Here is a 14,062-nt window from a genome sequence, read left to right on the forward strand (position 1 = left end):
TAATAAATTATTAACGTATATCAGTGTTTCCACTAGGAAAAACTGCTGCCTGTCAATGACTGGTCACTAAATGTTTTACCAGTCACAACTCAAAACATCATCAGCATTCAAGTGAGACCTGCCCATTCTTAAAGTGCTATACATACATGTAGTTATGGAGAATAAATAGGCCTATAAGAGAATAAAAAAAAGTTACTATTATCTGTAACTGTAGGATTTGACATGTATAAAGGTACCTGTAGCTTTTCTGTCTTGAAAAAGTATGCAACTTTATAATACTAATTATAATACAATAGCAAGACATAACTTATTTGCATGCTTGGCATCCTTTATATTTAAAGTTTAGACCCCAAAAAACATGAACTAAAAACAAACCAAGCTAAATCTTACACCGGATTGAGTTTGTCATTACACAGGCAAAAATGTACCTTTGAATGCATGTCAAAATGGATAAACCTCCTTCCCAGTTACTCTGTTGTTGAAGTTTGCTAAATGCAGTAAAAAAAGGGATTATACCTTTCTTATTTAATCTTACAGTTTACCCTGACAGTAATGTTTGTGTTACAGGTACGGAAGCATGTGAATGATCTGTACGAAGACCTTAGAGATGGACACAACCTGATCTCCCTGTTAGAGGTCCTGTGCGGGGAGACCTTGGTGAGTTTCTTTTAAAAAAGAAAGAAATCTAATCTCCTTTTACAGTTTTGAATTTTTTTTGTTCTAAGACAAAGTACACCCCTTCCTGAATCTAGTTGTATTTAAAAATAAAAATACAACAAATGCCTTCTGCAGAAAAAAAATTGATTTGTCCTTTTGTTTCATTTCGCGATTCTTAAAAAACATTACAAGTAGTTATTAAACAGTGTAGCTCTAAGTAGTTGTGCAGTACTAGCCACGAATACTGCCTCACTTTAAATTTTCCAGTAGTTCTTAACACATATGTGTTTTAACACTATATTCACATTAATATGACTGAACTGTAAAACAGACACTCAATAAGGTCAAGCTTCGGTAATTTAGGAATAGACGCACAAACAGAACATAAAGATTATCCGAGCAGATATTCCCTCAATGCCAACAGTGTCTTAAGGCCAAGGGAGGATCTACCAAGCTGCAGAAATCAGTTGTCTTTTTGAAAAGAAGTGAATTCTGCACTTTAGGACACTACAGTTTATTGACCATTTGTCAGACAGCTTTCTGGATGAATAAGTACAACCACAACCTTTTCACTGTAATGTCCCATCCAATTGTAATGTGGATGCTCTGGAACTTTACCTGTCCACTTTTGACCTCACATCCCTTTTCTCTGGTAGCAAACACAACACAGCCTCCCGATGGACAAATCTCCAAATCCATTCTGTTCTCCTTTGCATTCATTTCTTTGCCTTTTTTTGTTACCTGTCCTTTCATTTCTTTTCGTTTCATTCTTCCTTTTCATTTGTTGTCTGTCTTGTGTCTTCCTTGTATTTTCTTCTGTCTGATATGTTGATAAGCCAAGGGAGCGTGATTTTCTGAAGACGCTGCGGTTGGTGAGTGCAGCTGGAGCATGCGCGTTTGAGCAGCATGAGGATGAGCAGGATGATGATAAGGGGGTAGGTGTGGAGCCCCGTAACAGTACTAACGTAGAAGCTACTAGAGTGTGCTGTGGTGACGAAACAAGAAAACCCTTGGATTCCACATGAGGATAATTACTGTCGTTTAACTTTGTATATGCAAACCAGTGTATTCAAATTATAAATATCTGTATGTAAGGATTTCTGTATATATAATCTAGTGTCCTATACATGTACTGTGTGTGTATATATATATATATATATATATATATATATATATATACACACACACACAGTATATAGACATATGCTCAGCTGGCAATGGGCTTTCACATTAAAAGGCTCCAGTTCAAATCCCTGTTCTGCATTTGTCTGCCTGTGTGTGGCACGTATGAATGTGCATTAGGAACAGAAGCAGATGGTTTTCCTCGTTGTAATATATCAAACCCATATTTGTGGCGCTTCAGTTAAAGTTATAGTAAAAATGGATAAAAGGTGGTGCCTTCATATTTACTATCAGCGTTTTCCAGAATAACATTTATGTTATAAAAAAGGTTACCAAAACGTAATAATTTTAGATTTACAGTGCAGTGAATTATAGTACTGTACATACTACAAAATATATTTTAAGTGACTAACAATTCTAAAATGCATTATAAGCCACGTCCTCATTAGTACCTATTAGCAGCAGTTACACTTATAATTTCGCTGAGAGTGTAGATGTCACGCTCAGAATGTCAATGACAAAGCATTCTAAATGTTTAAACCACATCAGGTTGTATAAAAATAGACAGAGTACGTTAATATCAGGTTTTCATCTGTTTTTTTAAAAATTTGGATTTAATGTTTATAAGTGTTAGGTGGCTACCTCTAATCAAGTCCTGAGTGTACTTTCTCTTGCACTCTTAGTATGACAGACCCATCCTGCTTTACTTGCAGATCTGACACAGCAAAGAGTGTGCGAGAAATAAACTCAACTTGATGAGAGGTAGTCTCTAAACACGAAATAAACTGTGGAGGTGAGCTCTGTAATCAGTCAAGTTAACCTTAACATTCAAAAATCTGTGAGACTGTGATCATAATGATCAACTGTCGGGGTGACTGTGGTTTTCTGGATGGAACAGTTATTTTCAAAGGCTTGATTTGTGGGGATTTGAGCTTTGATCCGCTGTTGTCATGTGTGTTGTGCACCATTATGTCACTTAATAGAAAAGTTGTTACAAGTCATTGTGAAACCAACTGAATCCTTACCAGGAAATATGTTCTGCTGCTTTGCCTGTTCCATTAGTTCATGCCTACTGCCGTAAAGAATTTACCAGCTAAATACTGCTTGCTGCTAAGAAAATATGTGGTTCAGCTTGTTACACTGTGGTCCAAAAGTATTGACACATGACCAATATGTATTGTTTTCTTCAGCAGTTGAACCGCATATACAAGCTACTGTAATTACTAAGTGAGTTGGCCATTCTTTTAAAAAGAAAAAAATCAGAAAAATTTTGAAGGGTGCCATCCCTCAAGAGGTGATGTAACTGCATACGCCACAATCGTTGTAGGCACTGATGCCCATCACTTGGTGTCTACAACAAAAATGGCCAACTAACTTTATAATCACCCTTTTAAAAGTATGCAGACACATATCTTATGCTTTCTGTATCATCTTTATACAGTATATGTTATACAGACTTACTGTACATCATGACCCAAAAATATGGAGATACATTGCTGAGGTATGGTGCCCCATACAAATTTAAAAATAGTGTTAACATATTTTAAAGGGTTGTTCCTTTTATAGGACCACTTAAAAATGTCAGTTCATTGAAAAATAAATGTTTTGCTTTCAGATGCAAGTAGCAGGAAGAGCTTTTCTCATTTACTCAGACAATCCTGTTCTTTTATAAAGGTGCCATGTTTTATTTTTTATTTTTAATTAGCTTCCCTTTGGGTAGCCACAGACTTGCACTGTCTCCATATTTTAAAGTCATCAGTCGCAAAAACAAAATTGCATTCATTTTTCTAGTGACATTTTTAAGTAGGAATTTGGTCAGAAAGTGTCTTTCTTACTTTATTTGTCATTTATTCCAACCCTGCTATTTTGCTACAATAGTCCCAATACTCAAAGCGTTACTCCAAATTGTAAGTAGCATATAGTACTCAGAAAGATAAAAGTACCAATTACAATACTAAATAAAATAAAAAACAGCTTAAAACTACGTACATGCCACTTAATCACATGTTCAAGTTGTTTTTTCACATTAGTAACTGTATTGAGTGCATGTTTTCTTTTAGAAAAAATCCTGCTAATGACAATTTTAAGTAAACAGCTTTGAGAATCTAGTTCAGGGTTTCATAACAGCTGTATTCTGTTTTGTTACGAGTACAACTGGAGATTATTAGGATGTGGAGCAGTAAACTGTGCATAGTAGAGCTGTCCACGAGATGGTGTCATTCACTGGTGTTCTATTATATTGAATAAAAACAGACAATGTACCTTTTAACAACACCTTTCTATTTCCCTCTAGCCTCGAGAGAAAGGCAGGATGCGCTTCCACAGGCTCCAGAATGTACAGATTGCACTGGATTATTTAAAGAAACGCCAGGTAAGGGGAACAATTAAGATGATATTTGAATGATTGCAAATTACATTACTAGGAAAAGACCGAATTAGTCCTGTTTTGCAATGAAACTTCGTGCTTAACAAGATATCCATACTGACATGCAGGGGCGGTTGTTATCTCTGAAGTCATTATCATGATGACTGAGCTGTAATATAAATACATACATTGCTAATGTAGCTGATCCTGTATATTGTCCTGTGTTCTTGTGAGTGTTTTAAATGAGAAAGAACTTTAATCAAGTGCCAAGTTATGCGACACAAGGTACACATGATTAATAAAAAGACTTTGTTTTACAAGTGAACTAATTACCATATTACACCAACTTTAAAATGAAGAATAAAACCCTTTTTGTTGTGTTTTAAAATGTGGCTAAAATATTTCACTGTGCAAAATTGCGTATGAATTTTTGTTCAACTTTCCAGTTACACAAAAGTGTTTTGGGAGTTTAAAAAAAAAAAAAAAAGCTCCCCGATGCCTAATTTTAGTGTTGAGTGATAAAGCTTAATTTAAAAACAATTAGATGTAGGCTGTACAGAACAATAAAACATACCAATAATCAGTTTTCAGAACATTTATGCAGTAAATGTCCACTAATTAGGACTAATCCAAAAACTTAAAGTGCAATTTCAGTCTTTCAGCACTAAGGAGTTACACTACCCTAGGATAATTAAATAAACAGTATCCATACTGGAAAAAATTAAAACAGCCATAGTGTTTTAAATCAGTTTACTGCCGTGTTATTTTTCGTAGACCTGTATACAAGTTTGCAGTGTTGAAATAGTTCAAACTAAATAATTTGCCTTAGGGCCACTGATGCAAACTGTGCAACATTCATGCTGTCCCTGGAATAAAAAAAAACTGTCCAAAGTTCTTTGTTTCAGCATTTTCAACCGAAATACAATGTACTGCTACTGCTGTCGCTTTAAACAAAACAAAAAAAGTAGTACAATAATGGCTTTATAGGATTTGCCAACATCGTTAAAAACAGCTATCTACCGGTACAATGCATTACACACATATTGGTTACAAATCTGATTAGCTACTTATTTAAACAAAATGTAAATTAATATATAAAACACACAAGAACAGGAACCTGATAAAATCAAACTCATAAAACTGATAGATATGAATTCTTACCGTTGTGTCTGGTTCATTTATTTATCTAAAGTTTTTTCACGCTGATGTCACAGCCTAATCCTTTTACCCCGTGAATTTTAGCCAAGGCTAATTCTTTTCACCCCAATTCATTTTTGCCTAGGCATACAATTCACAGGGTGAACATGAGCCTAAAATACAATTCACAGGGTGAGAATGAGCCTAAAATACAATTCACATGGTGAAAGTTAACAGGGGGTGAGCATTATAGGTAGCTCTCTCGTTGGTTGCTAGTGATGACGTTAGAACATTTACAATTGTTACAAATTACCAGAGTGAGAGAAAACAATACTGGTCTCTCTCTTGCTAGCCTGTGTGCAGTGACAGTGCTGATTAGGCAAAAACAAGTTGATTATATGATTATCACCTGTGCCAGCTTGTGCCAGCTTGTGCCAGCTGCCTACACAATACTAGCGATGGGCTTAAAAAAAGTGGGGTGGCTTAAGCACCCCAAGCCTTATGGCAGAACCTACCCTGCTGACATATCACAGAAATACACCACCCACTCGATATATTGTGGGTGTCGGGGTCCAATACAAATCTGCTATATATTGAGAGCCACGATATTTGAGACACCCAAAAACAAATAGACTAATAACAGATATTATCGTGGGCGTCAGGGTCCAGTATAAATTCTCTACGCAACCCGCTTTTTCTCATTTTTCGTATAAACAGCAGCACACCGTTTTAATTCGTACTGTGGAGGGTAATTGCTTCTCATCAACTTAAGTCTCCAATTAATTTCATGAATCTTCCTCTCCTTTCTCAAATGCCCAAACTGCTGCATTGAAAGAATCCATTCCCAACACAGAAGGCTTGTTGCTATGGAGCTGACGTCACTGCCCTGTGACTTTTGCTAGTGCATTGCTTAAAAAACCGCTTCAGCAAGTAGATATTTAATTTGCTTTGTGTTATTGTGCAATGCATGTGTGTATGATAACAGTACGACATTAATGCTTTGTTTTTAATTGTTTTGTATATTTTTGTTTCTGATGTGCAGTGCGAAATAAAATGAACAGTAATTCAAAGTGAAATTGTCTATGTATAGTGCAGCTAAGGCATGCGCAGTTAGACTGTAAAAATGGGGAGCCAACTCCAGGACCGCGATATATCTGAATCTGCAGTATAGCGAGGGGAGATATAAGGAGGAGTGGGTGTATTTTGCAATGCATTCCACAAAAATTATTGACGTTTTTATATTAAACTAAAGTATTACATTTCAAGATGGCAAAGTGACAAAATCAATTACTAGGCCTATATTGTGGTTTCCAATATAATCTGTTTTATTGGAGTCTCATCAATGGCAGTATAGATGATTATCCACGCTTGGTTCAGGTCTTAAAAAATAATTGCAAAAATGTTTTACCAGGTGGTAAGATTACTTGAGAGACTATTTTTGTTATTGCTTAATTATATATGAATATGAATAACCAACTGTTAAATGGTGCATACACAGTATTGATAAACAACACATGATATGCATCTCCAGACAGACCATACTCATTCTGAAGCAAAATGCTAACTACAGTACAGTATGTAATACATGTAGTGTTCTAGTGCTCAATGGGGACCAAAGGTGTGGCTTCATGCTATCTTTAGATAAAAGGAACACTTGCTGTTACATCTAGTTTCCCCTAGCAGTGGCTTAGCTTACAAACCTGAAGTATTTTTGTCCAACATGACTGTTGAAAGACTGGTTTAAAGCCTGATTTAGTGACTTTTCACTTTGCAATAGAAAATATATTTTACAATGAATTGTACAAATTTGTCCACTATTTTTATTAAGGATCACTGCAGTGAATTAATTGCGTTCTTGCACCCTCTGCTGGCCTGATTTGGCCTAGCACTCACATTCATGAAACAGGTTATAGATATACTGTCGAGTTACTATACAAATTGTGACAGAAAATAACGCCCAAGCATTTTGGAAAGTAACCGAAAACAATAATTTCATACAGTATATAAAAAGCGAAAGCCCCCAAAAAAACAAAAAAAAAAAATTGGGGTATCTCAAATATAGCTAAAAATAAATGCCGAAAAATGGAATTAATAAAAACAGAGAAAGAGAAGCCTTATATATTATTATTATTATTATTATTATTATTATTTATTTCTTAGCAGACGCCCTTATCCAGGGCGACTTACAATTGTTAAGATATCACATTATTTTTACATACAATTACCCATTTATACAGTTGGGTTTTTACTGGAGCAATCTAGGTAAAGTACCTTGCTCAAGGGTACAACAGCAGTGTCCCCTACCGGGGATTGAACCCACGACCCTCCGGTCAAGAGTCCAGAGCCCTAACCACTACTCTACATATATACAGTAGTACTGTATAATATCTGCAAGTAACCTTATGTTTAACTTACATCTATTTTAACTTTTTTTCTAAAATAAATAATCAAAGTTTAAAATTGATAATAATATTTCCACTCTGTAAAGTGATTTTATTTGGTGATTATACATGTGTACCTTACTGTATGAATATTAATACGTTTGTAATCAAATTAATAAATACTTTTTATTTTAACAGGTTAAACTTGTAAACATCAGGAATGATGATATAACAGATGGAAACCCAAAGCTAACGTTGGGTTTGATATGGACCATAATTCTGCACTTTCAGGTAGGTTTTGCGCTTCATATTTCCTTTCCTCTATTGCTATCCCTATTGTTTGGAAAACTGGCATCAAGATTCTGCTGCTGACATACAAGGCCCTACATGGTCAATGTCCTTCTTACATCATGGACCTTCATAGCCAATATGTCCCTGGGAGACAGCTTAGGTCTTCCAGTTCTGGACTTCTTAAATGCATTTCACCGAAGAGTATTACTCTTGGTGGGCACAGCTTTAGTTGCATTGCCCCTTCCTTATGGAATTCTCTGCCCAGCTGCATTCGAAATTCTACTTCAGTTTCTCAGTTTAAAACTTCTCTCAAAACACACCTCTTTTTGGCTATCTTCTCTTCTTAGGCTTCCTAGGTTTTTATGCTTCCACTGTTTACGAATGTATTTGGAAAATTCTTGTTTGTATTCAAGTCTACAATGTTAATAAATTAATTTGTGTCTTGGACACTTCGATGTGAAAGGTGCTATATTTAAATTAAAGTTATTATTATTATTATTATTATTATTATTATTATTATTATTATTATTATTATTATTATCCACCCTAGACCGCATTGTTGATTTTAAACAAGCAAACTCATTTGTGATCCAGAATTTGATTCTAGCTGTGGCAGCTCTTTCCATTTTAATTTTGTTCAGGGAGTAGCAAAGAACAAGCATTACCTTCTTGGAGTATAAAACAAAATTGCCAAGACATCAAGTTGTGATCATTTACTTTAGCTTTTGTCATTTATTTCTGAGGTTTAGCAGATCATTTCCAAATCGTCAAAGACACGCCTCACATCCTTTTGATTCTTTACTATAGTATGTGTTAATTGTTTGCTTCTATTGACGTGTTATTTGTTGTTGCTCCTAAAAAAAAGAAAAATAAATTGCTTTGACATAGGGATTCAATACAGTAATGTGGTTTTAGAGGCACAAGTTACCTACTTGTTCTATATACTTGTTTTGCCTCCTTGGTCTATATTTGAGTTTGTTGCAAAACAAAAAAACGGCATTACAGCATCTTGAATACAATGATTATAACATGAACATGTTTTAAAAACAAAAATCTAACTTCATGTCTAAACAAGGTATATGTAATTTTTTTTTTTTTTTTTTTTTTTGGCCTTATGAAAACTTACCATGCATTTGAGACTAGGGGGTGGTATCTGCCTGGTAGCTGTTATTGTTGCTGTTAAAAACAAAAAAACAGTTAATGAGATTCTTCTATTTTGTATGGTGAAAGCCATCCAAAACTATTGTATAATGAACAATGATGTGCATTCAATTACATTGTAAAACAAATCTGCACTCATTGTTTTCTATGTTTAGACACTATGACCTCTCACTTTATCTTGGCCTACTATCTTCACAAGCCTGTGCTGTCCAGGGGCTTGGAGCATTGGTGTTCTCATTTTCCCCTTGACTTTCATGGGTCATAGGCTAAAGTCCAGTGTTACTCTACTGGTTAGATTTGACTTTACTGTGGAAACTAGGTTATTATGAGAATATATCACTCATGGCATGACTGAAACAATAAATTAATTATCAGAAGCAGTTTTTCCACATTGAAATATACAGTGCAAATAACTTTTCAATTACCTGTTTTGCTTTAGAGAGATCATCTATGTATATTTTAATTCCCAGTTAAAATGAGTTGTTAGACAGTTCCTAACGGGGGAAGATACAGTTTCTGTGAACAGGGTGCTGCGATGTTGTGGCATTTGTATTGTTATTCAGTAGTTTAAGCTTTTGTAGGCAAGACAGCTCTGCCGTTATTCAAGTGCAGTAGCTAGCAATTTAGCTAAATTGCTCCTCATCCCAGATGCTTGGATTTTTTTTACTTGAAATATACAGCATTACAGTTACTCAGTGTTAATTAAACAACAAAAGAAAAGATATTTAAATAAAAATTAAACAAAACATGAAGGTAAAGCTTCATGTTTGGAAAAGCAAATGTGTTAACAGATTCTACACAAAAGCATGCACTAGGGATTCCTGTAGTTTAAATCTGACTTAATAATTTCAGGTACAGTAACAGCTTCAAATTTGAGGCAGAACAGCATTCCAGATACTGTGAATATAGGCCATGGTGACATACACTACCGGTTAAAAGTTTTAGAACACCTCCATTTTTCCAGTTTTTATTGAAATTTACGCAGTTTAATGTCTCAATGAAATTAAAGCATAGAACAAATAAACAATTGGAGATAAAAAAGAAATCATGGAATCGTTTTGTTTAACAAAATTTAATCTAAATTTTTGACTCATCAAAGTAGCCACCATGTAACAGCCGAACACACTTGTGGCATTCTTTCTACAATGGAAATCAAATATTGTTCGGAAAGGTCTTCCCAACACTGTTGCAGAAGTTCCCACAAATGTGTTGCACTTGTAGGTTGCTTTGCCTTCACCCTTCTGTCCAGTTCATTCTAAACCAGCTCGATGGGGTTTAAGTCTGGAGACTGTGCTGGCCATTCCATGATTTGAAGCCTACCGTCTTGTTCTTTTCTTCTAAGGTAGTTCTGACATAGCCTGGACGTATGTTTTGGGTCATTATCTTGCTGTAGGATGAACCCCTGACCAACTAGGCGTATACCAGAGCGTATTGCATGGCGCTGCAAAATGCTGTGGTAGCAGTTTTGGTTCAGGGTGCCACTCACTCTGCAAGTCGCCGACTCTGGATCCAGCAAAAGAGCCCCAGACCATCACGCTTCCTCCTCCATGCTTGACAGTTGGTGTCACACACCGAGGAACCATCCTTTCGCCTACTCGACGGCGTACAAAAACCCTGCGTGATGAACCGAAGATTTCAATTTTGATTCATCGGTCCATAAGACCTTCTTCCAGTCTTCAGTAGTCCACTGGCGGTGCTTCATGGCCCAGGCAAGCCTCTTTTTCTTATTTTGCCATCTTAGCAATGGCTTTCTTACTGCCACTCGACCTGTCAAACCTGCAGCTCGAAGTCTTCTCTTCACAGTTGAAACTGAGACTTGCTTACTTCGACCAGTGTTAAGCTGTGCTTGAAGCTGTTGTCCTGTGAGCTGCCTATCACGCAAGCTGTTGACTCTCAGAAACTTGTCTTCTGATTCTGTTGTGGCTTTGGGTCTGCCAGACCTCTTCCTGTCAGAGTTTCCTCCAGTTTCCAAGTGCCTTTTGATGGTGTAGGAAACTGTACTCACTGACACCTTTGCTTTCTTTGCAATTTCTCTAAAGGAAAGACCTACACTTTTAAGGGTTATAATGGTCTGTCTGTCTTCCTTTGTTAATTGCCTTTTTCTCGCCATTATGAGAGCAATTTACTACTTCCTGCAGTACAATGCTGTCCAAATAATGCTTAAGAGGGTGTAGTAACACAGTCTGTTCCAACACTGCTTTTATACAGACAGAGGGTTTGTAAGTAATCAACAAACGTTGGGACACCTGTAGGAATTGTTAGCATCAACTTTCAAGGCTTAATTTACTTCCATTGCTGCAGAACAGCTGTAAGTTGTTAACCCATTACTTGTTCCCTGAAAAAGGCCTTTTTGTATAACTCTGAAATGTACATTATTTTTCAGTTTTTGGTAACCTAAACTTTTTTTTTTAACCTTTGGCGGTTTACCGCTTACCTTTGTACCATTTCAGGTGATTCACTGGACTTGAACTGCTTAAATTTCAATAAAAACTGGAAAAATGGGGGTGTTCTAAAACTTTTGACCGGTAGTGTATATCAAACCCCATAGTGTGCAGTTTAACATATACTGCACATGTGCCCTTATGTAAGACCTCACAGATGAATATCCAGTAACTTTAAACTCTCAAAAGCAGGCACAAAGGAGAAATAAAGAAGCAGCATACTGTACTCAATACGCTAAAGGGTTAGGTTCTACATTTCCCTTCTGTTTCATTTATTTTTGAATATCCTATTATGTGTGTTCTGTTTCATTCTCTATTGGCGTTTCAATTATTATTTGCCATGTGTACTACTGTAACTACTTAATACACTCCTCAAGGCTGATGGTAAGGTGATGGTGGTGATACTGTACGTACAGTTGCGCTGTGATTGCGTGAACCATTGTGCACAGTCTGTGCAACACTGGTTTTCTTCCCCAGCCTTCTTTTGCTACAATATTATCTACAATAGCAGGCAAATGATCCAAGCTGAAGCAACAATAGAGAATTATACAAAACCCACATGATAGGATAGGAAAACTGGTAAGTCATTAAAAATGAGGAAAATGTTAAATATACAAAGTTTATTTCATCAGGTTGTTTAATCTTTTCTAAAACATGACAATCATGCATTTAAATCAACTTATGTAAACTAGACAATATATAGGTGTATAAATATATCATCAGTCTTACAATTCAGTAATATAGCTGTGTACATAACATAGCTGTCACACTTTTTGACTCCCAGCCATACCCACAAGGGACCATTTTTCTCATAAATGCATTAGATTGTATCATGCAATCATTTCAAGACATAGAACAGCTTCTTTAGAAAGAATGCCAAAAATGTTTTGAAAAAAAAAACCAAAATCTTGTCTTAACAAGGCATCTATTGGAATATTTGTTAAACAGAAATTAAAAATTAAATACCTTCTAGTGAAATAAAAAAAAAAAAATGTAACATGTTTTATTATGCTTGGGGTAATAAAACATGCTGACAGCTAGCTTGGGAGATAAGTTATATATACCTGCACCTGCCGCTGTTAACTCACGCAAGAAGTTTGGCATTCATGCTACTGGGTATTTTGCCTGTTCCTTCATGATCTATAAGTTGAAGGGTAAGAGAGAAAGTTATTTTATTTTGCCCAGAAAGCAGTTTTTTATTAAAGTTTTCTACCCTGTCTAGTTAAGGAAATGAGTTTATAAGCCGACATTATGTGTAGGCTGAACCTTTTATTGGAGTATCCAAAATAACAGAACAGTGCTCTGAAACTTGGGATTGCACATTACTAGCATTTAAAGAAAATGTATATTGTTTGGGGGGTTTGAATATATAAAAGCTGCAACCCCCTTTTGCAAGGACTGTGGACAAGGCAACATATCATACAGATGCACATTATCATATACAATTGTTATCAGTAATCATATTATCAGTGATGATTATTTTTTGTTCCTGTCTTATCCTGTAGACAACCTATTTGTCCCTAAAGAAATGTGGGGCGGGCAGGGGGGTTGTTAAGTGCCATGTAATTAAACTGGACATCGTAAATTACTTAAATTCAGTCACCCTTTTATTGTGGAAGAGAACAGTTGTATGTAAAAGAAAAATAACTGCTAACATTGGCGGAAGATATCTACATCCAGTCTCCCTGAAAAAAGTAGAGGATTGGTCATGTAATATGCCATTAGTTCTAATGTTTTGATGCCAATATCACACTGCACCATGTGGCTATGGAGTTCTTGCAACAGTACTGTACAAATCAACACTTATGACTGCCACCATTCCCTATCTCTGGAACAGGTTATTTTACAGCTCATGCAGGTGTTGACAGGGAACACTGTTTGATGCATCTGTGACCTCCTCCATCCTCTCTTAAAATGTGTGGAGTTGTAGACAGGAGGCGAGATTCTGTGTATTTTAAAGTATGGTTTATCATGTACATGACCTTTTTAAAGGAACAGTGTTTGACTTTGGAGTTAGGATTCAGTTCAGGATTAAAGTCTCAAATATAAACTCTATGGTTTTGTAATTTTAACCTTTTCCCAAATGTCAGTTGTTTGCACGTGGTATGTTCATATCCTGGCAGTGCAAGAGCATTCAGTCTTTATTTTTAGTTCTGCTGTGCAGTAACACCATTTCTGCAGCAGGTGCCTGCTAGGCTTTCAGTCACAGGAAGATGATGACAACAAATGTACAAGACCTCATATGAACATCACAGCACATTCAACAAAGCATAAAACATTCTTTTAAAACTCATGATCTAAACATCCAAAATAATATTAGTACACCAGATAATGGTATGTGGAATATGTAACCCAAATGACATTAAGAAATAGATGACACATTAAAATATAATGACAAATCCTCATGTGGCATGTGTCTGTATATTTGAGCAGTAACTAGTGCTACTGTAATTGAGTGTATAAGGAATACTGACCCTGAGCAGATAAATACTCTGTAAAATGTTCTT

At 35.9% G+C, this 14,062-nt stretch overlaps 1 protein-coding gene across 22 annotated transcripts in view; it reads left to right on the forward strand.

The window, feature by feature from the left end:
• Positions 1–14,062, forward strand: part of LOC117410837 (dystonin) — a 187,527-nt gene that overhangs the window by 56,057 nt on the left and 117,408 nt on the right. For 13 of the 22 annotated variants that reach the window (XM_034017703.3, XM_034017698.3, XM_034017701.3 and 10 more), the window contains 4 exons: positions 568–657; positions 1,494–1,592; positions 4,073–4,150; positions 7,861–7,953. In XM_034017703.3, the coding sequence (XP_033873594.3) occupies positions 568–657; positions 1,494–1,592; positions 4,073–4,150; positions 7,861–7,953 (360 nt within the window). The remainder of the gene's footprint in view (positions 1–567; positions 658–1,493; positions 1,593–4,072; positions 4,151–7,860; positions 7,954–14,062) is intronic. The other 9 variants (XM_034017702.3, XM_034017715.3, XM_034017718.3 and 6 more) reach the window with 2 other exon arrangements.

This window comes from Acipenser ruthenus, chromosome 6, assembly GCF_902713425.1.
Source record: "Acipenser ruthenus chromosome 6, fAciRut3.2 maternal haplotype, whole genome shotgun sequence".
Lineage (NCBI taxonomy): Eukaryota > Metazoa > Chordata > Actinopteri > Acipenseriformes > Acipenseridae > Acipenser > Acipenser ruthenus.